We start from the raw sequence: 23,647 nt of genomic DNA on the forward strand, positions 1-23,647 counted from the left end.
TTTCAGGAAAATGTATAGTGTCTCCAAAAAACAAAACAAACGAACAAACAACAACACTTCATTAAATGTTGGACTGTATGGAAAAAGTAGCAGCTGGTCACTATGCTTTACCTTTTGAAGGTAGTTCGAAGTGAGTTAAGATCTTTGAGATCTTTTGGGTGTAGTAGGAAGGGAAATAAATACAGTTCAGATCAGACTATGATGAACATATGCACACACAAATCTATTACGGCTTTTAGATTAAGATTGAAACATGTAATTATTGCAATAAATGCTATATACTTCAGAATAACAGCAGGTCAAGCGAGGAAATCTGCATAAAATATAGAGAATTATAAATGCAAAAACAGTAGTACACTTACTAATCAAAATGTCAAGTATGAGAGAGGCTGTGGGTAAAGCTATGATCCCCATTTGACTCCCAGACACACCTCTTAGGGGTTGTGTTTATGCCATAAACTACACTTGGCAGCTGAGGATCATATTACTACCGTGAAAGAAACAAACAAAGCTGTGCAAACGAGGTGCACTGTCAGAAGCAAGGTTTTACGGCTTGTGATTAATCATATTTGGAGAAACATTAAAGGGAAAGGAGGAAACTGGCTCCAGTACTGGGAGGTAAGGGTGTCAACTGATATAACCCACCACTGACATCAAGCAGAGCCAGCTAGCTCATTGATGTGGCAGCGTCTGATTTTCACCAGTTTGGAAGCAGACAGTTTTGCAGCGCCTTGCGGTTCTTAATTATCTTCCGACTTTGTCTAATTCAATCAACACAACTCAGATCTGGCTGCGAAATGGCACTCACATCCCCTCAAGCTCAGCAAGTCAAAAAACACTGAATAAGTGGAACAGTCAAACTGACAAAATGGCATAGCACATGAGAAATAACAGCTATTTTATCTCCCGGGCTGAGACCTCATCCACAGCACAGGGGATGAGCGGATGAGGGAGGCTGAGAGAGCAACCAATTGGCTTTTTTGTTTTAAGTTACAGGGCTGTGTTCAGGGGACGTGGGGGTGGGGGGGGACACAGGAGTCAAGTGCTTTGATGACGCTGCAGATACTGCTTTGCTGAGCAGCGTGAGGTCACTCTGTTAGTCGAGATCCTTTAGGTCCCTCGCTCAGATGCTTCCTGGCGAACTTAATATCCTGTGAACATGCGAACTACAATGTCAGATGGCAGGATGGTACAGGTTCTACACAACTATACATTTTTAGTACAGTACAAGACAAACCGTGTGTCAATGACCACACCGACACTATTCCCACCCATTCACCTCCTCCCATCTAATTCAGAGGGACACAGCACTATTAGATTTTGACATTATTAGCTCAAATAGCAGAGATGCCCTGCTGTCATTATAAAGCCTTTACTTTCGCACTGACTGCCAAATCTGTTTTGCACTAGCTACAGACTGCCAAACCCAACAATGGCAGATTAGTGAAGCCCTTCTCCTGTTGCAGCAGAGGTTAATACAAAGTGACAGGGCTAAGTCCGCTCCGATTAAGTATGCTGAGAGATATTACGGCAGTTTGTTACATCAGATCGTTATTGGATTAAACAGCATGCACAACAATGAAAGTTTAATTTTAATTTTCGGCAGGAATATAAAACAGGCTCAGAGAGTACTCCTGTCAGAACAAAGGCAGTTTTACAATACCTCCTTGTTTTCACTTTCACCCTTTACCATTACTGGAGTGGCAGACATGAGAAAAAAAATGATGGTAAGTGAAGATGTCAACCTTTGGATTTTTTTCCCTCTGAAGTTAATACATTATTTATAAACCAACGAAATTCAAGTGCGCTTCACAAACTAGGATTCGGGAAGCTGAAACATAGGGAGATACAGTAAGTATCAAAAACTACAAGAGCAATTTCATTTCCCTACCCCCTACTGTTTATTGGTATGGTCATCTACTGCTGTGCTGCATGCAGCAAGAGCCCAGTTGGGCAGTGTATTGTTAGTTCTGCAAGAGGTCACTGCACCTGACCAATAAGCTGTTATTAATCCTTACAGGGTCATCCATTAGCTTGTCCAATTTTTATGGCCCTCTTCTTTATTAGATGAGCCATCAGCTGTCTATATCTGTCAGAAATATGGACTTCCTCATCTGGTTTCCAACACTCGTCTCTTCCCAGAAAGTGTTGGCCTGCTGGGCAGGTAGAGTGAACTTGAAGTTCACTCTAGGGGGGCACGGTGGAGGGGAGTTGAATCTGCCAGTCTCCCGGGGTATTCCCCACTGTCCCGTTACCTCCGATAAATCTCAATGCTTTACGATTAGGTACATAAAATGAGTCATAGATCTGGACGGTAAATAAGAGCTTGTCAGTGGGGCTGACGCCAGGCCCAGCTCCTCCTCCACCTCCTCCTCTGCCAGATAGTCCCTCTGTACCCTGGCCATCAGACTGCTGCTATTGAACTGGGGCTAAAAAGGCTCCAATAAATAAGCCTGATATTTCCCTCAGGACGCCTACGGTGGCACCCTGAAGCATGCTTGCATACACTGAACAAACAAAAAAGGTCCAGCAGCAGAAACAGCACACGTCTAGATATGAACTGTTTTATTTCTTGCCTTTCGAATCATCTCCAAAATGCTATTACGCTCTTTGTTTCTAATTACTCGTCTCAGATAGAAGAGTCAGGAAGTCAATGGTTCAATCCATCTCAAGTATATTCAAACTGTATGCTGGACTCCAAGACACTGATGTCTTTTAATGGACCTTCAATCCATACTAGCAATTAAGCATGCAAAATCTCCCATTAAGTAACTCCACTTAGAGTGTATTTACTCTGGTTTCTGTTTGGGTGTTTTTCAGAGTTCTGCAAAAGGCTGAGAGAGCCGTGGCAAGATGACCTGAGGGAGGAGTGATGGTCTCCGAATGCACTAACACAATGATGGACACATCCTATGCAGCACTAGCTAATCATTGTTGCCGATTCGTTTACACTGGTCCAAAATGACTCCCCGAATGACCGCCTTTGCATATTAAACAGACAAACAGACAATAGGGACTCAGTGTTGGAGGACATGAGCGCAGCTAAACACCAGCAGTGTCATGATAGTCCGGGGAACACTATAGACTCATAATGCTATATGTACAAACGGGAATTCACAGGTTGATTGATAGCATATTAAACAGAATTGTGTTACTGCCTATCCGCTGCACATTTTGACAAGGCACCTGCAAAACTGATTTCAACATACATCAGCACCTATTCAGCATAACTGCATATAAAGTGCACTGCATCTCTCTGTACAAGAAAAAGGCGGCTATCAGGAGAAAGAGGTCTGGGGAGGAAAGCACAGAAAGTGCATGGCTACAGGCGTGCAATCAGCTAAGAATTCAAGATCTCGCCCGGTTTATACAGTTCTATAATCAGAGAGCAAAGAAGAAAAACAACGCCATTGGCACCGTAGCGCAGAGATTCAAAACATTTTCATTAGTGAGCAAAAAAATAAGTACTCCTTAGTGAAAGCATTGCTTCTTTTTGCATAAGTTTGATGTTGGTGAGGAAAGATTAGAGGGAGGACAGGGTGTTTATGTGATAAATGTAAAATAAAAAAAGCTTTTCTGACTTGTTTCATCAATTGTTGGACTCATTGTCACTCAGAAAGTCAAGTTACAGTAAATCATTGCAATTTAAATCAGTGATTAGCTTTGTGACATGCAAAAAGCTGAATTTAGTTTTTTGCAGATTTGTTTCCTTAGTGGAAATATGGTCATTGTAATTCATGAGTTTTAGATTTTTTCAAATACCTTTCTCCCCAGAATGCTGTTCTGTCAATATAACATATAAACTAACAATGTGTTTGCGGGAGGTTTACAAAATATCCAACAGCCTCCTTGTGACTGCATAACAGTGAAAAACAGGAATTTAACAAGTCCTGCGTTAAGCAGCAGTGTGCAAACATGTAATGTCTCTATGCATGATGCCACACTAATCTCATTGTGTCAATACGCAAACATGTCATTATAACACAGTGTCAAATTGCCATTATGTTGCGGCAGTGTCATTGGTATATTGACATTATAACATATCGGCTACTGTGCTATTCAATATGTCATTATTTGATATGCTACAGCCAATGTGGCAGCACGGCGATAAGTTTATACGTGAGTGTGACATCACATCAATGGGTCATTGCAATGAAGCCAAAGTCATAATGTCATGACGCAAATTGGGCGCTATAACATGCTACTGTATGGAATGTCAATATCTCATAATACTGCCGTGTCAATTTGTGATTATGTCAATATGCTGTAAAGCCAATATGTGAGTGTGGCATGATGCCATGCTATTATGTCACTTTAGCAACAACGTGAATTTGGATCTGTCACCCTCTCTTGATATATCCTAAATTTAATAGTGTTTCATTATGCTATGATACTGTCACATTGGTTTGTCTATCAGAATATATACACCCAGTATGTACTGTATCTGTACGATACGACATTACAAACCAACCTGTGACATATTAAAAATGGTTATAAATGAGAAAATCGCTGCTTTTGTTCATGCACCTCTTCCCCTGCTTACAGTCTGTGTTTAAGTCCTATAAAGAGAAGCTGTTCTTCCTAAGTACAGTCTATTGTTTTAACACCACTGTAGCTGGAAACCTTCTCTTTATTTTCCCCATTTTTCAAATCACTGCCTCCGTGTCTTTCTGTTACACTGCTCTAAATCATCTGCTCTGCTTTTCATTTTTCATGACTACAAGGTGCTCTGGAACTTGTTTTGACAACAACAACAAAAAATACTTGCATACAATATGATACTATTATTATTGTAATTATAATGGATCTAGGTACAAGTGTTTGGTTTCTCTTCATGATTTCTCTGCTCTTTCGTCTCCCTTCAAAGTGTCTGGATCGTGTATTCGACAGTACCCACAGTGTGCAATCTTTCCAGACCAGTTTACAGTCTTGCCAAGCCATCGCTCAGTGAAAACAATACCACATGATCAGATTTAACGCTGTACAACAGATGCTTCTACATTTGGCCAATAACTTCTAAGCTGTTCAAACTGTCGTACAAATATTTTGACTAGATTTTCGTTTTTAAAGAGGCAAATCATTTGCACATGGTGGCAATTATTTTCACAATTTTACCCCCCCCCCCAACCCCCTACCACAACACACACACACACACAAACACACACACAGCTAATACAGCCATCTCCACATTTGCATGCATCATCTTTATGCTCCATTGACTCTGCATTATCGTTCTACCTGCCACTTAACTGCTCTATGCCAATCCATTTTAGATCTAGTGTGTATGTTGACAGATTAAGCACTGACACACAAAAATTCTCATCCAGTGCATCCAAACCTTCCTAGAACTTGACCGCTCAGTGGTTTTACCAAGAATCCTTTGTCCTAATTGTAAAGTTCAATCGCATTTCACTGTTTTCTTTCCCCCAAGTTTGTGAAATTAAACATGTAGGCAACCTCAGTAATCAATGTCGCCATGATAGTTAACTTATATCAGCAGCTTCAGCAAATATGCACTCCTGCTTTCATTTTTTGTTATTGTCGTATTCATATTTTTTTTTGCAAGACAGCTAAAAAAAAATGCTCAGCTTGTCCTGTCAAATATGAGAAGTGGGTGACATGGAAATGTTCTTGAGCAGCATGAAAAACTAATTTTATACTTACATATTTTAATTATGTTTGTATTCAGTCATATTATTGATTAATCTTTTTTACTTTGATCAATTGATGTCACCCCATCAGGGGAGAACATTATTGATTTTACACCACATTGCACCACTTGACCTTGTTTACTGAAACATTTTTCCTGTTTTAAAGGAACAGTGTGCAATTTTTGGGACTTTTTGCACACATAAACATGTCACCTGTGAACAAAACAGTGAGAATGTAGTGTGCGTTATTTACTCTGATCTTAACATACTGAAGGACCTTTCAGACAGAGAATATGTGTGAGGTGTTGTGTGTTTGTGAACCTGAATGTTTTAAATGTCTGAATGTTCTAAAAAGAGGAACACTGAAGGTGGATTGTTTCCCTTATAATCCTGCTTCTGTATTGAGTCATAACTAGATATAGTCAGCAGTTGCAGAGAGGTACTGAACATTAAGTTTATGGGCAACTCATTATTTATCATGTTAGGGTGTCCCCACAGCCCAATGAAAATTTGATGGCAGTATTACAGCTAGTTTGTTGGCTCCTCACTCCTACTCCCTACTTATGCAGATCCAAATGGGTACGAGAAATCTCTTTGGACAGACGCACACTTGCACAGGAAAAGACATTAGACTAATCCAGCTTTCTGCTCTGATGTGAATAAATATTCACGATTGATCTTCCAAATGGCATGATCACAGGGCAGTGAATGTTGTGTGGCCTTGGAGGTGCTGTTGTTGTTGTCGACAAGTGCGTGCAGAGGCCAGACACACTGCCTGGACAAACCAGGGACTGCAGTGGTGCAGTGATCTGAGCTAGCTGTTCCTATCTCTCCATCTGCATACAGTAAAAAACAAACGTTCCTGTAAATAAAGACGGCTGTCCAGCAACTGTCTTCCCCGCGACAATGGTATTGACCATAGTCAGATGCTCTGCTGATTAAAAATTGATCCATTTTGAAAAATCTAATCAACTGAATAGGATTCTTTCATATGTGGGGTGGGGTTGAGTGTGTTTGTTGGGGGTAGAGGGGGTTGAGCAGCTGCTGACACAGAGAGGCAGACCTGTTATTAACCCCTCCACTTCCATGCAGCCCCCTGCACCCTGTTCCCCAGTTCACATCCCCCTGCACCTCGGGACGAGACACAGCCCAGACGGTCTGAATTATTCAGCAGTCTGACAGAGGCTCCGGCCACTTGGCCTATTAATGCCTGCAAGTAGAGGCTGGTGGCTCTAATGGCCAGTTCAGAGGAGACCCAGTTCCCAGTGGACAGGGAGGAGGGCTGCAATCGCTGGGCTGCAGGGGGATGTGAGAACGAATTCATCAGGGGCTGAGGTCGCGGCAGGTTAATGATGCCGCACGTCTAGACGGACGCTGGACTCACACCCTACCCGAAAGGCAGTCGGGAGGGGGCTGGGATGCAATAATATTTTTATCTTTGAAGGAGAAGCAGCGCTGCAATATTAAGTCTTGCAGCTTATTTATCAAAAAGCACCATTGCTGACTTTGACCGTGATCTGCAATCAATCTGAGGTTCCTCAGAAATAGAAGAGCACAATGAATATCCCCATAACCACCAATATGACTGGACCTCTTGTTAGATTCTAGCAGTAAACCTATTATTTAAGGCTCAATGAAAATATATTGATGACAAATGAATAAAATGTACAGCCATTCATGATAGAGAGTTTAAAAGATTTTCTACACAACCCAACTCTGATTACTCACAACCCCCTTATCGTTGCACAAACAATCCCAACAGCTGGAGTGGGCCCTCAACTCTGAGCACAATATCACTCAGTAATCAGGGCATCTCCCCCAGAGAGAAAGGGGATAAAGCTCAGGGTGTGACTCTCATTAGGGAGCAGCTCAGTTGCCATGTGGTCTGTCACCTTGGTGATCATATGCCTCCACTAGGTGTCTCAGAGGGTGTAAAACACAGTAGTAAACACAAGCATTACATGGTAAAAAAAATTGACCCTCTGTATGCAGCACAGGTGAACCAGTCAACAACAGCAGAATCCATGATCTTTTGGCATCTGCCTGGAGGATTCCTAATAAAGAAGGCTCTCAGACAAAAAAAGTAATTATTGTTGCAGTGGATCACTCAGTCATCATTCACTGTGAGGACAAACACATTACAAAGTCCAGGCTGAGAGGCAGAGGAAGGTATTCTTATTATCATCCACTGGAGATTTATGCACTTCAAGGTTGAGTTCTTTGAGTGAGTGGGCTCGATAAGTCTGATGAAGCGGAATGAGCTTAGCCTTCAATAGGTACTATCTGTACTGAACTGCACTGCTACAGCACACGCTCTTCCCTCATCCAGGATCTGATGCCAAGCACATTTAGTGTTGAGGTCAACATCACTGCCATGATTGAACCAAACCAAGGGCATGCTGTGGAAGGCTACATAGGGGACACAGACACACCCCCGCACCCATTTACACAAATGTAATTTCCTCAGCTCCCCTCACTCAAGGTGACCAAGCACATAATTCAGAGATCTACGCGTGATGATCCCCAATGGCCTCGTCTCGTCACAGGAGAGATCTCTGCTTATTCAAAACAGGTCGCAAGAGCATGCAGAAAGACGAGTTCTTTCAAAAATACAAGACATCCATTCAGACAGAGGAGTAAAACTGGGTATGATGTGTGGGCCAAGCAGGGAGCCACACGCATAACAAACTATTTTGCTTGACGGCAGCTAAAAATCCTATGCTTGCTTATCATAAAGAAACACTGTATCACAGTCTAAATATTGGTATTACATTAATAGTCAATTGGATTATTTCCATGTAGCGTCATGCTGGGATGAAATATTGTAAGGATAAACATTCACGTGAGGTCTGTTTGGATATGCTGCAGTCAAGTACTCAAGAGAATCCAGGTAACTAACTGTCCACTTTGCATGTCTGTCCCCTGATTTGCCAAACAGGTTGACCCCTCTCACCTCACCCCACCTCAACCAAATTTCAGTTCCTTAGGCATACTTTTTCTCGTGCCGCATACAGTAGAAGCCTGGAGCAATGTTTAGCTAAACCTGCTGGCCTACGTAGGCAGGGAGAGTCCCCAGAGGGCTGAACAATCAGACAATTTCAAGATCATGAAGCATTAAACCAATCCCGGCAGGGTACACTAATTAAACAGCCGAGCCCGGCACAGCCAACCAATCCCCACAGAGCAATTAAATCCATCCCCTCTAAAACACTGTGGAACCTGTCTGGGGAAAACTGCCGAGGAGTGTGTGAGAGAGAGAGAGAGAGAGAGAGAGAGAAAGAGGGAAGAGATGGAGTGGGGAGGGGAGAGGAGGAAAATATCACAAAATTCATCTGGAAAAAAAACTATAAGAGGAAAGCAGCATGAAGCTAACGAGGGAAATTGAAAAAGAAGGGACTCAATTCAGTTCTTTGTTCTTTTTGCTCTTTTTGTGCATTAAGATTCTAAATGTATGTCTGTTCTGTCAGCTGAGCAAGGGGGGGTGGTCTGTGACCACATTTAAATGCAAAAATAGTGACCCTGTTGCGATCAAAGTTGCATATTTAATTAAGATTACAAGGTCTGCAAAGCACTCGTGAGACTTAACAGAAAGACAGAATAGCCTCAAGGCCTATATTACACACCGGCAGAGCTGCTAACACAGTTGCAAACCCTAATCAATACCCCGATGCCCTCTACTACGAAAGTAAATGAACAGGTGACAATGGAGGCATGACATCACTGGACTTTTCAGGGAACAGCAAAACAAGATAAAGGCAGGAGGGTGATTTTGGGCTCATACTGTACCTGCTACATACCATCAATTAGACTCCATGTTTTAACATGTATAATTGGTGATAATAATAATACATAGTACATGAATATGGCAATATTTTTTCCAGAATCTTATGGTTAGGTAGGCAAATTATCCTGTTGTGTTATTTCCCTGGAGAGGCTCTGACAAAGTGCAAGTGTATTTTGATGGTGTTGAAGAGCAGCCGTGAACGCCAGAGGGCTGCGATTCGAGCAGCAACGGCTGAAAACCAGAGGTGTGGACAGGGAGATAGACTTGCTCTTTTCTCCCCTCGACTGAGGCGGTTTATAAATCACAGAGCCCAGCTTCATGTCTCCACTTCCTGTTCCTCTCCATTAAAAATGATAAACTGTACCTCTTGAAGCCACTCGCTTGCTTTAGGGTCCCAGTCTGCACCTTCCTGGTGAAGTAGCGAGAGTGCGTGGCTCAGATTTATTCTATCCCCTCCCATTGTTGGGGATGAATAAGAGAGTAATTAACTGTGTGGGGGTAGCAGCTGCACAAAGACAAGACTGGCTAACACATCAAGCCTGATCCACCTGCTTTTGCTATAACAAACCCTTTGTATTATTTTGATAAATAAGAGCATATCTGCTTAGTAATAACAAATGCTGGTTTAAAAAGACCACCAAGAGGCCGTCTTTCCTCGGTCTTCTCTCTTCCCACTTAAATGAGGACAAATGGGCCTTACAAATGGATGGCATGCAGAAGACTAGTATTCCTCCAGTCTGGTAAACAAACTCTGAGCACTGGCACATAATGAGACTGGCTGAGATCCCCAAAGGCAACCTGGAGAACGTTAGTGAAGCATTGATCTCTTGAGCATGCTGGGCCCAGGAGCACCCTTCACACCATGCTAACCCAACGCTACAAGAAAACCAACCTCGGAACACACACAGTGTACAAAAGCCTGGCACTTGCTCCTTTGTGAAAAAGCATGCGTTTTTTTTTTAGTTTTGAAGGACAAAATGGACAACAGATGAATAGAATATAGCAAGTGAAACCTTGCCAAATACATCTGAGGCATGCTAGGTAGAGAGAGAAAGAGAGGGAGGAAGAGAGAGTCGGGCAAAGAAAGAGGCAGGGCAGAGAGATTCAATGTAAGCCTAGTAAAATGAACAAGAAAGGACTGGTGCTCAATACAGTGGCAAGAAAAAGTACGTGAACCCTTTTGAATTTCATGGTTTTCTGCAGTAATTTGTCATAAAATCTGATCTGATCTTCATCTAAGTCAAGAGTATTAACAAATATTATGTGCCTAAAATAACACAATGAAATCTGACCCTTTATTATTGAGAACAACAATAAAAACCTCATAGCGCTAGTGGAAAAGGTATATGAACCCTTAATTAATAACTGGTTGAGCACCAAACTTCTACAGAGTATCAGTGGACGTACAGACATTCTCACATTATTCTGGGAATTCATCTTCCACTAAATCACTGCAAGGTAGCCAGGTCCTGATGCAGCAAAGCAGGCCTACATCATGATGTTTCCTCCAAACATACTGGAGGATTGGCATAATGTTTTCACGATAATATGCGGTATCCTTTTTACACCAGATGTAGTGTTGTGTGTTCTTTCCAATAGTTAAATTTTGTTTCATCAGTCCAACATTTTGCCAACACTGTTGTGGAGTGTCAGTGTGCTCTCTGGCAAACTTCAGGCGTGCAGCAATGTTCTTTTTAATAAACAGCAGCTTCCTTCATGGTGTCCTGCTAGTTCAATGTTTTACCTACTGTAGACTCATGAACACAGATGTTAGCCAGTTCCAATGATGTCTTATGATCTTTGGCTGTTACTCGGGTTGTTTCTTTACCACATTGATGAGTGTTTGTTTTGCTCTTGGGATCATCTTGACTGGCCACCACACGAGTGATTTTTAACAGCCAGCCAGAGGTTATTCACTAAGCACTATGGTTGTATTCAAAGACATAAAAGATCAGTTTTTTTTTTTAATTTTATTTTAGGCACATTATATTTGTTAATACTCTTGACTTAGATGAAGGTCAGATCAGATTATAACAAATTAATGCAGAAAACCATGAAATTCACATACTTTTTCTTGCCACTGTATGTCTGTAGTGGCGTCAGACAGTCAAAACAAATAAAGCCAAGGCCATAGTGGAGAAATGCAGCTCAAAATGGACTTGCTGGGCAGGGGACTGGCTGTCAGCAGGGAGAGAGGACACAGCTTTATACCCATGCCAATGAGCCATTACCTTTCTTCTCCTGATGCTTCCGCCTGCCTCACTGTGAGGGAAGAGGAGGCTGCCCTACCGCCATGGAGCCATCCTCCAGCAGACTAATGTGTCCCTGAAGTTTTGTTAAAGCCGGTTATTTACTCCTGCAAAGCAATTGCTCCAGCCTAGGGGCAGCAGAATGGAGAACGCACTGCTATGAAAAATCTGGCGTCTCTTGCTAGGAAGCATTGGCAACTACCAAGGGGGCGTTCTTGCTGAAACATTTGGGGCACTGCTTTTGTTTTGTTTTGGGGTTTTTTGTTTTTTGGATAAGAGAAAAAAATTAAACAGCAAACCTTTGTTAACAGCACATTTCAGACAGGTAGCACTAGGGCCATAAATAATTCTTGGCCATAATTAGCTCATTAGTGCCAAGTGATCAAATCATATGGCCATGTGATGTCAAATTCCAAAAAAATGTCCTTACTTCCAGTGGTACCTAGTCATAGAGATAGGCTTGAATTTATTTGCTCCGGTTTTGATTTATTAGCATTGAGAAGGTGGAAGGGATTTTATTTGACATGCTTCCCAGCACTGAAACTATTTAACAATAAGATCTCTTTTTAGCATAACAATCCGTGTAAAATCCACAAAACAGACTGTCAAAAGTGTTAAGGGACTAATTTCTTCAGCGGAAACTAGATAAAATGAAAACTATGATATGAGTTGTTGTGGCTTATTGCTCTGATTCCTGGCCATCATGCGTATTCCTATCCAGCTTCAGTATCTCCTACAACTCTGATATTTTTGTTACTGAGATGCTTATAAAATCTTCAAATACAAACTCTTTACATGGTAAGCCATTGTTTTAGCAACCTGTACGAGGCAAAAAACATCCTATGGCTGGTGCTAAGCAACAAAAATCACGATTTACTTTAATAAACGCTGCGACTGGTGGACGAAAGCTACAATGGTGCTTAAAATTTTGTGAACCATTTGGAATTTTCTCTACTGCTGCATAAATATGATCTAAAATGTATCTTATTCTCTAAAACCTAGGTCATAAAGCTAAAAAATTGAAGCTCACTTAAACAAATCAATAAATGAAAAAATAAATTTGAATAATAATTTTTAATTATTAATTAATATATTATATTATGTTAAACTAAATCTTTCCTAAATAGTGGTGTACGGCAAGACAAGTGTGTGAACCTGTGCCTTAAGTAATTGGTGTGGACCCCTTTTGCAGCAGTAATTTCAAATAAACATTTCCAGTGACTGTTCATCAGCCCCACCTGTCCGGTGCATGAACCGCCTGCTTCAGGTCTTTCCAAGGCATTTCTATAACGTACACCTACAACTCTGAATTCATAGCTCTATCAGTGAGGGCAAACCATCCCAGTTTAGGGTTAGCACCACAGCAGCACCAAATCACAATATTGCCATATTACCATGTTTCACAGATGGAATGAGCTTCTTACGGTAGAATACAGTGTTTGGTCATCACTGAACATAACACTTCTGATTCAAGCCAAACATGTTTAACATTGTTCCAATAATGGACTTAGGAACATGGATATTAACATACAAGAGAGGCTTTTACTTTACCAGGTATTACAGTGGGGTTCCTTGTGACCTCCTGAACTATTACACACCTAGCTCCAGGTGTGATCAGTGGTGGTCGACCACTCCTGGGAAGGGTAACAGTGGTGTTGAATGTTTTTAATTTCCAATTTCTAAAAGAGTCCAAACTCTTTAGGAATACTTCTGTATTACATTGCTTGTCTGCTGGGCATCAATAAATGGATCATTGGACCATTTTACTCACTAAATGAATGATAAGTGTAAGTGTAAAGGGTACACAGACTTTCAAGCTTGTCTGTATATTACAGCAACACCACAGAAAAAAAAGGTGGAAGATCTGCTTTACACTACACACCACCAATACTGACACAGCAGCAACAGTAGCCTAGCTGCATGGCAGATTCTTACATGAGCCAAATAAGCATAAATGTTACATGTGCTATAATCTATAAATGATAGTTTATAAACATAACAAACCTTGTGATTTATGTTGGATTCAATCTTACACTGAATATACCAGTGGAAAATCTAATTAAAGAATTTTCTACATTGATAATTAATCATATCCACCAATATGAAAAAGCGTTGTGATTGTGATACATGGCATGATAGTTTTGGATCAGGACTTCGAATCGTTGTCTATTGAAACACACTTGCTGTACTTCTTTTTTTTTAAAAAGCTGAAAGCTCCAGAAAGGAAACTGTACTCAGCAGAAACAACAATCTAGGAAACCTGGGAAAATTAAACCAAAACCGTCTGCATAACTACACCACCAGGGGTAAGTAGATTTATTTGATTTACTTTATTTTTTTTTTTTTTGTATTTTGCACGAACCTAACATTTAACATTACAGCTTTCAGAACATTTCAAGTGAACAATCACAGATATAGACAGTAACATCATTACAGCCAGGCTTATCAAAGAGCAGCACATACAGCACTCTGCAAACTGGAGCACAAGCAAGGCAAAATGATTGGATAGGTATGGAAATCTACTTGAAGGAAGGTCAAAGTGATTAAGCTGACATTAATGACAGGCCTAGTCTTCCTGTGAGAATGCTCACCGTAGCTGTCTCTAAACCCATTTGTCATTCTGCTTCCAACGCTGAAGCATCTGCTTTGAAGTCTCTACCACTAATGCTACACAGAGAGGTTAAACAGCTTAATGCTGAAGTCTGTTTCACTCCTCTTGCTCTCTAATGTTCTCTGTGTTTTATGTACCAGGGTTATGGCTCCTGGATTTCACATCTCAATTTGCCCCAGATAGTCCTGTAAAAGCTCCCTTCTTTCTTATTTGCTTTGTTATCACTGTCAAAGGAAGAGAGGGGCCAAACTGAAGGCTATGGGACCGTGATAGACATGCCCCACCCATGGATTCACAGAAGAGGTAATGAAGAAAGCATGTTAAGAAATGTTTATATACTGTAGGAGACGTGCACAACTCAAACCAGTCCTTACTGTGATGATGGGGCAGCTTTTTACATTTTGAACATAGCACTTAATCTGCTGAAGATTTAAAAAGAAAAGGCTGACAACAAAAGGCTAGTCTTGAAAAATGAGATAATGAGCACGTGGAGCACCCTCTGTGGAGGTCAACTTTAAAGCCTTTTATATCAATCACAGCATATGAATTAAATGATACAGTCATTATGATAAATAATACAAGACGTGAGGCGCTCTGGACTTACTTACCCTCCACTACAATGAGATTATACTGAAGCATGTGACATTAACAATATCAGCAAACAAATATATGAAAGCATGAATGAAAAGAAGACAGAGACCGATTTTCACAGCCAATTTGAGATTGCAGGGTTGGTGTGTGTGCGTGTCTGTGTGTGTGTGGGAGCTACTGGCAAACAGCACACAGAGCAGGCTGGCAGCGGAGGCAGCCAGGCTCACAGGCTGCAAAGCAATTTCACTGTTTGGCAATACTGTTGTCTCTGTGTGTGGATTAGAGCTGACACCAGAGCAACTGAGTCATGCTAAATGTAGTACAATCACAAGCTTTTGTTCCTGATCTAAAAACCCCACTGCCTTTTAGATTCATGGAAGAAAAGGAGAGAGTGGGAAACAAGGCTAAGAAATGGTAACAAATAAGCAGAGCATTATTTCGCCGTATGAGCACAGCATTGCGACATCGCTAAAAACAACAGAGGGGATTAAAGTAACTGTGTAGTAAAGGCATGGTGCCCAAGTTTTCTGAAGTAGAATCAAATGCAAGTTTTTTTGTCTGCTTTGATCATACCCATGTAAATCTATTTTCTGTGTGTTTGATGGGCAATTAAAAGGTAGCAATAGGAGTGATGAATAAAAAAAGCAGCTCACAGGGTAAAACAAAACTGCAATCAAACTGCATTCCTGTCTGATTTGACCACACCTTCTCCTTTTTCATTACCTGGCTCTGCTAAATCTTTCTGCAAATCCAAATTTCTGTCTCTGGCCCTCTCTCTCCTGGTACTGTATTGGAGTTGTTTTTGGGGCCTGGCAGGACCTGGCAGGACAGACCCTGACCCGTCCTTTTGATGCTCGCCCACGGAAATGCCATCTGGCTGGTGTGAATGATTACCACAGCAACGGCCGGGTGACCTGCAGCCAGCAGGAACCAAGGTCACTCCACCTCAGCGCTTCGCACTTTCCTTGCCCTCTTTTCATCAGCCTGCAGGTGAATTATTCATCCAGTACAACTCGGAGACACAAATCTACTGCACAAACACTAGGGGAAAAAACACTGCACATTCAGTTTACTGATATAATAACTTGTAATGACAAAATAAACGTTTCAGTGTGAGCTGCTCAAGTAAACAGGCTAGTAGATGTCGTCAGATAGACCAAGAATACTGTGCTATATGAGCTTATATGAGGAAAGTGTATTGGTTTTACACGTCCAGACACAGGCTCCCACCATGACTAAATGAGAAATAAGTTAATTAATTGATTTCTGACACATGAAGCAGAGGATGTCACATTCAAGCTACAGGCATGTTTGTAACCAGAGGCTTGTAAGAATGTTTTACACAGCCACGGTCAATAAGACAATGTGATCGAATCCACGCCAGCCCTATCAAAAATGAATGGTTTAAGTGTTAAACTAACTTTCAGTAAAAAAGATAAAACCCCTTTTCAACACAGCACCCCCGATTCCAACACTTACATGTTTCTAATGTGCTCTAACACATCTGTGTCACATGTAAAACAATTATTATGAATACTCTGACTAACCCTTTAAAAAGCTTCAAAAAACAAAATAAAGACTAGACACAAAAGTCTCCGCTGATGTGCACTAGTCAAAATTCAAGCCCATTTAAATGCATGTGACATTTAGCTTATTATGCAGCCTAATACATGTGTTGTTTCCAGGTGATTAGCAGTGTTTTACTTACACCTGGACTGCACACTATGATAATGTCTGTGACAATGATCTGTGAGCAGAATATTTAGGTACTACTACTTCATAGCAGGTGGTATCAAAGGGATTCATTTGACATGAGGATAAGGTCATTCAAGGGAACACAGACATGAACGAACACTTTTCTGCAGGTATGGTGAATTTGTCTTTATATTAGTAGTTGTGTGTCTTGTAGTGATCACTGACTGGAGGCTAGCCTTTTTAATATGAGCCACTACATCACTGCTCATGACACTAGGCAATGGCTTGGACATCCTTAAGGGCCAGCTCAGATTTAGCTCCCGGGCTACTCAGTCACATTTAATGAAAAACCTTGAATGCACGCATCTATCATAAATGTTACCCTGCCCCCTGTGAAGCCGGGGTGATCGAGATGAGAGCCTGCACAGAGAAACGCTACGTGAAGCCGCAGCAACAATAGCTCCCCTCGCCCATCTGGATCCCAGCCTGGATGAGAGAGAGAGAGAGAGGGAGAGAGAGGTCCAGCGGCCGGGAGCTGGAATAACACTCGGCCAAACGCAAGACAACCGAGAGCCACCAGATCTGATTTCTCCTCCTCGGTAGGCTTTTCCGCATGGAGCCGGGCTGCCATGCTTCCTGTCATTTCTCATGTTACAGAACATCAGTCAAACGGCACAGACGGTGCCCTTGCGCCGGCCGAGGCTGATTTACAAACATTAGCGGGGAATACAATTACACAGCCCCCACGGCCGAGCAGCCCTCTGCGGCTTCAGGAGAGAGGCGAGCGGGGAGGAGGAGGAGGATGAGGAGGGAGGAACGGGGTGGTGGTGCTGGTGCTGGTGGGGCGAGTGGACACTGAAAACAGCGTTTAGCTTTCTCCCCCTTATTTCAGCGTCTGCTCTCAGACAGCCAGCCTGACAGCACCGGGCTTTCTCAATCCAACTTTGAGCCCGGTGCTCGGAGCTATGGAGGCTGCGGAGCTGCCGTGTACCGGGGCTGCACAGGTTCACATGACGGCTGAGATCCAAGCTGCTCCCCTCACTGCTCCTCCACGCTCTCAGTTAGAAACACTGGTGTACCAGCGTGTGAAAGCTGCCCTGTCCCCCCACAAATAACCGCTTAAATAGGCGACGACTTAGGTTTGTAAATGTACAGTCAACACACACACACACACACACAGAGAAATATTTCTATGATAAAATGTCCGAGCATGGCGGCTAACGTCCTCAAAATAAACTTTCCTCATTGCAAATCAAAGTTGCCAACATGCAGAGAAAGGCTGTAAATGACAGGAATGGTTCAGTAGCCTACTGAGAGGTGCAGCAGCAGCTCTACGGCCGTCGACACCAACCGCATTAAACATGAGGCTGGCGGAAAAAGTTACAGCCTCCGTCCAAAGAACCGACATTCACGGGCGCATTAAAAGTTTCCGTCCGTGTGAGTGCGGCGGTGCCGGACGCGGACAGCGGAGGAGCGAAGAGAGGAGGAACAACGAGAGGAGGAACAGCAGCAGCCCGTAAAGAGCAGTGCTGTCCGCGGTGCTGATCCCAGATCGGTGTGGCTGACGGAGGCTGTGCTGCTCCGCGGTCGCTTCACCGCTGATCGATGATTGAACCGAACAAAGGCAGAAGAGGGATCAATTTCTAATAACTATCAATGCAAACACCGCCAGCTTTCGCCGCACGGTCGCCCAAACGCGCCGACACACGCCGGGGGACAGCGACGAGACACACCGCTGCCAAAATAAGCCGAGAAAGGTGAGAATAGCACTAACCTGGAGCCGCCGTAGATCAAATTTCTTCCAATATTGAAACATCGATCCTACATCGGCGGCCATCTTGGGGGATATTGAGGAGATTTTTTTCAGCGGCTGCAATAAATATGTGGGCTGGATTCCCCCTCGTTAAACTGCGTCTCCGATCACAGGTCCCACTTCGGGAAAAGAAAGTAGCGAGCACACTTGAACACGAGAGTCCGGAGATATGTTTGACAAGTGTGCCAACATGGTTTTGTAGAGAAAAAGTAGACGATTTAATGTTGTTGTTGTTGTTGTTGTTGTTGTTGTTTTGGTTTCTCTCTCTCTCTCTCTGCTGTTTTTTTTTTTCTTTTCTGAAAAGTACGAGAGCAAGTGGATCCGTGCCTCCGTCCTCCACATTAACTGGACAATTGCACTTGATTTTGCTTTGGCAAAGTTATCAATACTGACGTAGAGCCTGAGGTTGATCAATACCGTCTGGAAAAGGGAAGGAGATGATGTGTAGATTAGTGGAGTTCAGGGAATTTAGCCAAGCCTCCTCTTTTTTTTTTTTTTTTTTTTTTTTTTGCGTGTTTATTACAGCAGCAGCACACGGGACAGAGCTGGAAATGATGATATACGATGACTTATCGACATGTGGAGTCTATTATTAGAAAGCTGATGCAGATTAACTGTATGTGCAACTATTTTAAGGCCTTTTTTTTTTTACATAAATAGTAAATAAAACCAAACTCTATTCTTTGAATACTGACATGCACTTGGTTTTTAAAGCACATTTACTATAACTATGCATTATTACTCATATAATAGTTGAACGTTTTATATGTTTTTATTTAAGTTTTTATATACTAAATTTGGATTTTAGTGTGTGCCCCTTTGTAGCCCTTTGGTGGTCAAAGTCAGTGTGATCTGTTTAATTATACATTCATATGAACTGAAAAGAATAAGACCATGCATAAATCATGTATGCAAAATCTGATTTGATATGTTAATGATTTAGAGGTAGTGACAATATGAGCACATGTAAACTGTGACATACTATGGTCTGTCTGACTTCATCTAACATGAGGGTGCTCTTCCTACAGCTCAGTGCTCTGGTCAGGGAGCTCAGGTAGGCTGCTGTGCTGCCACAGCTCTGGGACCAGGTGCTCCCCCTGCTGACGTAACAGCGTCAGAAGGAGGCTCTGTGCACATGAGCATTAGCTGATTTTTCCCTTGTTAATTCTACTTCACCTCTGAGCAAAGGTATCAGTCAGAACCAAAGGTTTAATCCACCCCCTGATCACCGTGCACCAGCCCCGCTGTGTACAGTGGCTCCTAGCTGATACCCCTTATGAAAATCAGTCCAAGGTAGGAAATAATATCCTCGTGAGTCATATTCTTACCACCTCGGGGGACAATGACATATTTCTCTGCCGTAGACAAACACCTAAGGGGAAAGTGAAGGCAGATTATTAAAAGTTTTCCTTATTGCATTTTATTTGTGGCTCCAGGGTGAGGCTAAAATGCTGGATTCAAATATGATAAGGAAGATAGTGATGATCAGCACAGATACGCAGTGGTGCTTTTAAATATGTTTTTTCAAAAATTTAATTTCTCTAATTAACATTTGAGTTAAAAAACAAAACAAACCTGGTCTCTATAATTGCACAGGAGAGGGGCAGGGTCAGACTGGAGTGAAGATACTCCAGTCTGAACTGTTGTCCAGGACACTTCAGGCAGGATGTACAGTATGTACCGTTTTCTCTGTTCAATCTTTAACCTTGCCTCCATGACCAATAGCACACTTTGTTCACAGTATAAAAAACTTTTTCTTTTTCTTTTTTTTTTTTCGTTCCAGCAGATCAACCAAGGTATTCATAATCACAGACATTTTCATATGCAAGGAACACTGTGTTCTGGCTCAACAGGAATGTAGAGCACTCACACTCTGTGGGGACCCAGGTGGGACTTAAACCCACAATCTCCACCTCCAGACGCTGATGCTTTGTCTGTGAGGCCCCTGAATCCACATTTAGCCTTACGAAAAAGAAAAAAGAAAAAAAAAGACTGAATATCATGGCCTCAATCAGTTCTGTACTTCTGAATATAAACTTGACCTCCCATTCACCGCTGTCATCAACAAAGCGCTAAGGGCCTCTTCCACTAACCTTGTCACCCCGTTCAAATTAATACATTATTCTGAAAAAGCTTAATCTAAAAAAGTAATGTGCGATTACCTCAAACGAGCACTGTGCGCACAGAGGGGAAATTATCCAAGAACAAGGAAATGATTGTTTTGATGAGGTTACTGAATGAGGGATTTGAAATGACTGTGTTTCTTTGGAAATGCTGACGTATATTTAATGAAATGGCATATTGTTGATGAGTGATAGCAGCTTCTCTGAGATTGTTTTAGGGATTTTATGGTGGGGCAAGAAAAAGCACCACCTAAAGCAGAATTGTGCCATGTCATGCTTTGTTGAAGGTTGGTAGGGGAGAGTGGGGTCAAGTGTAACGCTTGAATATATATAAAAAAAAAGTTGGTGTCATATAATGCACCGTATTCTGCACATGCTCAGTAGGAGCTTCCACCAGAGCTTTCACTGAGTGTTATTGCCTCTTTAAGGCACGAATTTACATTTTTCCACATTTAAAATGTTCATCGTAGTACTATTTTCTTATCACTCTGCTAAGAAAACAAACTCTAATATTATTGATTATATTGATTATTATTGATTACTATAACATAACATATGAAAGCTTTTGATCTTAGTTAACAGTTAATAAGTTTGTCATGTTAGACGCTTTTTAATACTGGGAGATGGAGGGTCAAGTGAAATACCTCAACCCCACTTTGGTTTTACAGCTCTGTTCCTGGTTTCAATGTTTAATGTTTAAATAAACTACATTATTATTACAATAGAGAGATAAATACAATTAATGCAATGCTTTCTGTCAGTGAAACATTTTAATATAATGGTGAAAATAGGCATTTTGATTATATGAGTTGTCTTTGTTTTTAAAAGGTTCAAAATCTTTTTAATTGAATTTATTTGGGATGTATTACACATAGCTAAGTTGTATAATATTTAACAATTTTTGAATGGGGTCAGAAGTGTTTCGTTTGACCCCACTCTCTTGTTGTCTTAAACCATACATAGTGTTCTTTTAGACCCATTACGATAATCACCAGTAGCTCTGGCTCTAGGCTTGGTGTGATCATATGTGTGTGTAAATGTTTTACTTTTTTTATTACTCTAAGCTGAGCTACAACTTCGACTAACCAATAAATTACTTTAAATAACAAAGATCCCAACATGTATCAAAATATGAAAGAGCTCTTTTAACTGAGGATATGCTCACATATTCTAACTCTAAGCAGAAACAAGCTTTAACAGCAGAGACATATCAGTAAACCTTTAATAAATTCACTTTATCCCCATAAAAGTATTGTTTACAGTGGGAACCTGAAATCCACACTGCTACAGATGAGTCCACACTTTTGTTGTCAGTGTAATATAAACAGCAGAGCTAAGACCTGGTATATTATACACACAATCATATCAGGATTTTTTTTCAATATCCAAATATTGAAATATAAATATACAAATACAGGCAATGTGATGTGTGTCTGACCCACCACGATGTAACTGTGCATCTATTCTTTGGTTCCGTGTTGCTGGGAATGATCAGCCTTCAACATCAGCAGCGGCACAGATGTTGACTGCTGTGGGTTGCTAGCACTACCTACTGGACACGAAGGGTAAGTGAACACTCACAGAAGAGGTGGTAGCAGTACACAAAGACAGGGGTCAAGTAAAAGTGCAAATACTTGTATTGAATTTGTCGCTATTGAAAACTTTTTATCTAGAACAGCAGCTGCTAGAGGTGGAGCTGATTTGTACTGACAGGTAGTTCATCATTTACTAGGCAATTATATTTTACATAGACATAAAACTGCACAAGCAAAGTAACTAAAAGCCAAAGAAAGCAGTCAGATAAATATAGAGAAGTAAAGCTAAACACAAAACAGAAATCATCCAGTAAAGAACGCGAAGGCATGAATTGTGCCTAAATACAGTATTTTGAGTAAATGTAATAAGCTACTGATCATCTCTGCAGGTAAAGGAGGAGTATCCAGTATGAAACAGCAACATGATGTGATAAAAATGTAATCCCCACTGTTAAACATAGACCCTGTTAGTTGTCAGGCTTCAGTTCAGGCTTCAACATCTGTCACCACTTGCTAGCTGTAAGAATTTGAGGCATTTGTCACTATTTCAGGTCAGGCCTGAGACCCATTTGCACATCAAACATGTTGAAGCACGAAATCAGGGAAAGCACACGTGGGACTAATAACATTAACAAATGTAAGTGTTCCAGCAAGTCAAGCCCGTGAGCCATCAAACACAACAGGACCCGGTACCTGCAACATGTAATTGCAGTGCAGCCATAATTGAGGTTATTAATTACACCTGTGCCTTTCATGCTACGACACGTCAAAACATCTGCTGCGAGAGAGGCGCGCTTCAGTCCTGAACACGGGCTTGACACCTTTACACGAAAACAAGGGGGAAAGTAAACAGCTGTTATGAAACGTACACACTCCATTCAAGTGACCCTGTGTAGCTTTTGTCTGCAGTCATGCAAACGGTTAAAGGGCCGGTTCACCCAAAATGCGTTGTTGTGTCATCTGGGTGAAACCACTCAGTTAATTCAATTCACTCTATAGAAATGCAAATATTGTTCATTTCCAAAGTTTGTGCATTAGAGAAATTTCTATTCTTCACATGACAGTGGTGGAAGTGGAAACAATCTGGACTTTTGAGATGTGCGTCATCAGTGTGATGCTGATTTTGAGGTTGTGAACTGTGGTGTGATGTTGTATTGCGTTCATGCCCACGTTGGATTAACTGTAAATCAAGTAAACTACAAATATGACACATGTATTCACACAGGACTATGTTCAATTCTTTTGTGATTCTAGTCTTTACTTTAAATCTGCCATTCTTCTATTATCACAAAAAAAAAAAATCACTTCACGTCTCCCCATTTGTTGAAGACACAAAACCAAGAGCGCTGTGGTCCCGTGGAACGAGTCGAGTCTCATAAATGGAACTGTCTGACAGTGTTGTTCAGAGAAAAGATGAACGGCATTGCTTCCCACTAACGTTTTCCACAGCTGGGCTGTGTCCCACTGTTTATGATCAAGTCTTATTGGGGCTCAGAAAGATTTAGCTAACAGTTCTGTTTATTGTGCTACCAAGAATCAGCTCCCATCAGTGCATAGCTGCGGCCTTGTGAGGCACTAACCGGACAGCTGGATGA

At 41.6% G+C, this 23,647-nt stretch overlaps 1 protein-coding gene across 2 annotated transcripts in view; it reads right to left on the bottom strand.

Annotated features, from left to right (window-relative positions):
• The window catches only part of cux2b (cut-like homeobox 2b), an 80,980-nt gene extending 62,380 nt beyond the window's left edge, over window positions 1-18,600 (bottom strand). The window contains exon 1 of one of the 2 annotated variants that reach the window (XM_026343374.1): window positions 18,356-18,600. In XM_026343374.1, coding sequence (XP_026199159.1) covers window positions 18,356-18,418 — 63 coding nt within the window. In that variant the 5' untranslated portion in view covers window positions 18,419-18,600. Of the gene's footprint in view, window positions 1-15,609; window positions 16,077-18,355 lie in introns of those variants that run through there. The other variant, XM_026343375.1, reaches the window with a different exon arrangement.
• Window positions 18,601-23,647: the final 5,047 nt, after the last annotated feature.

This window comes from Anabas testudineus, chromosome 9 (genome assembly GCF_900324465.2).
Source record: "Anabas testudineus chromosome 9, fAnaTes1.2, whole genome shotgun sequence".
Classification (NCBI taxonomy): domain Eukaryota; kingdom Metazoa; phylum Chordata; class Actinopteri; order Anabantiformes; family Anabantidae; genus Anabas; species Anabas testudineus.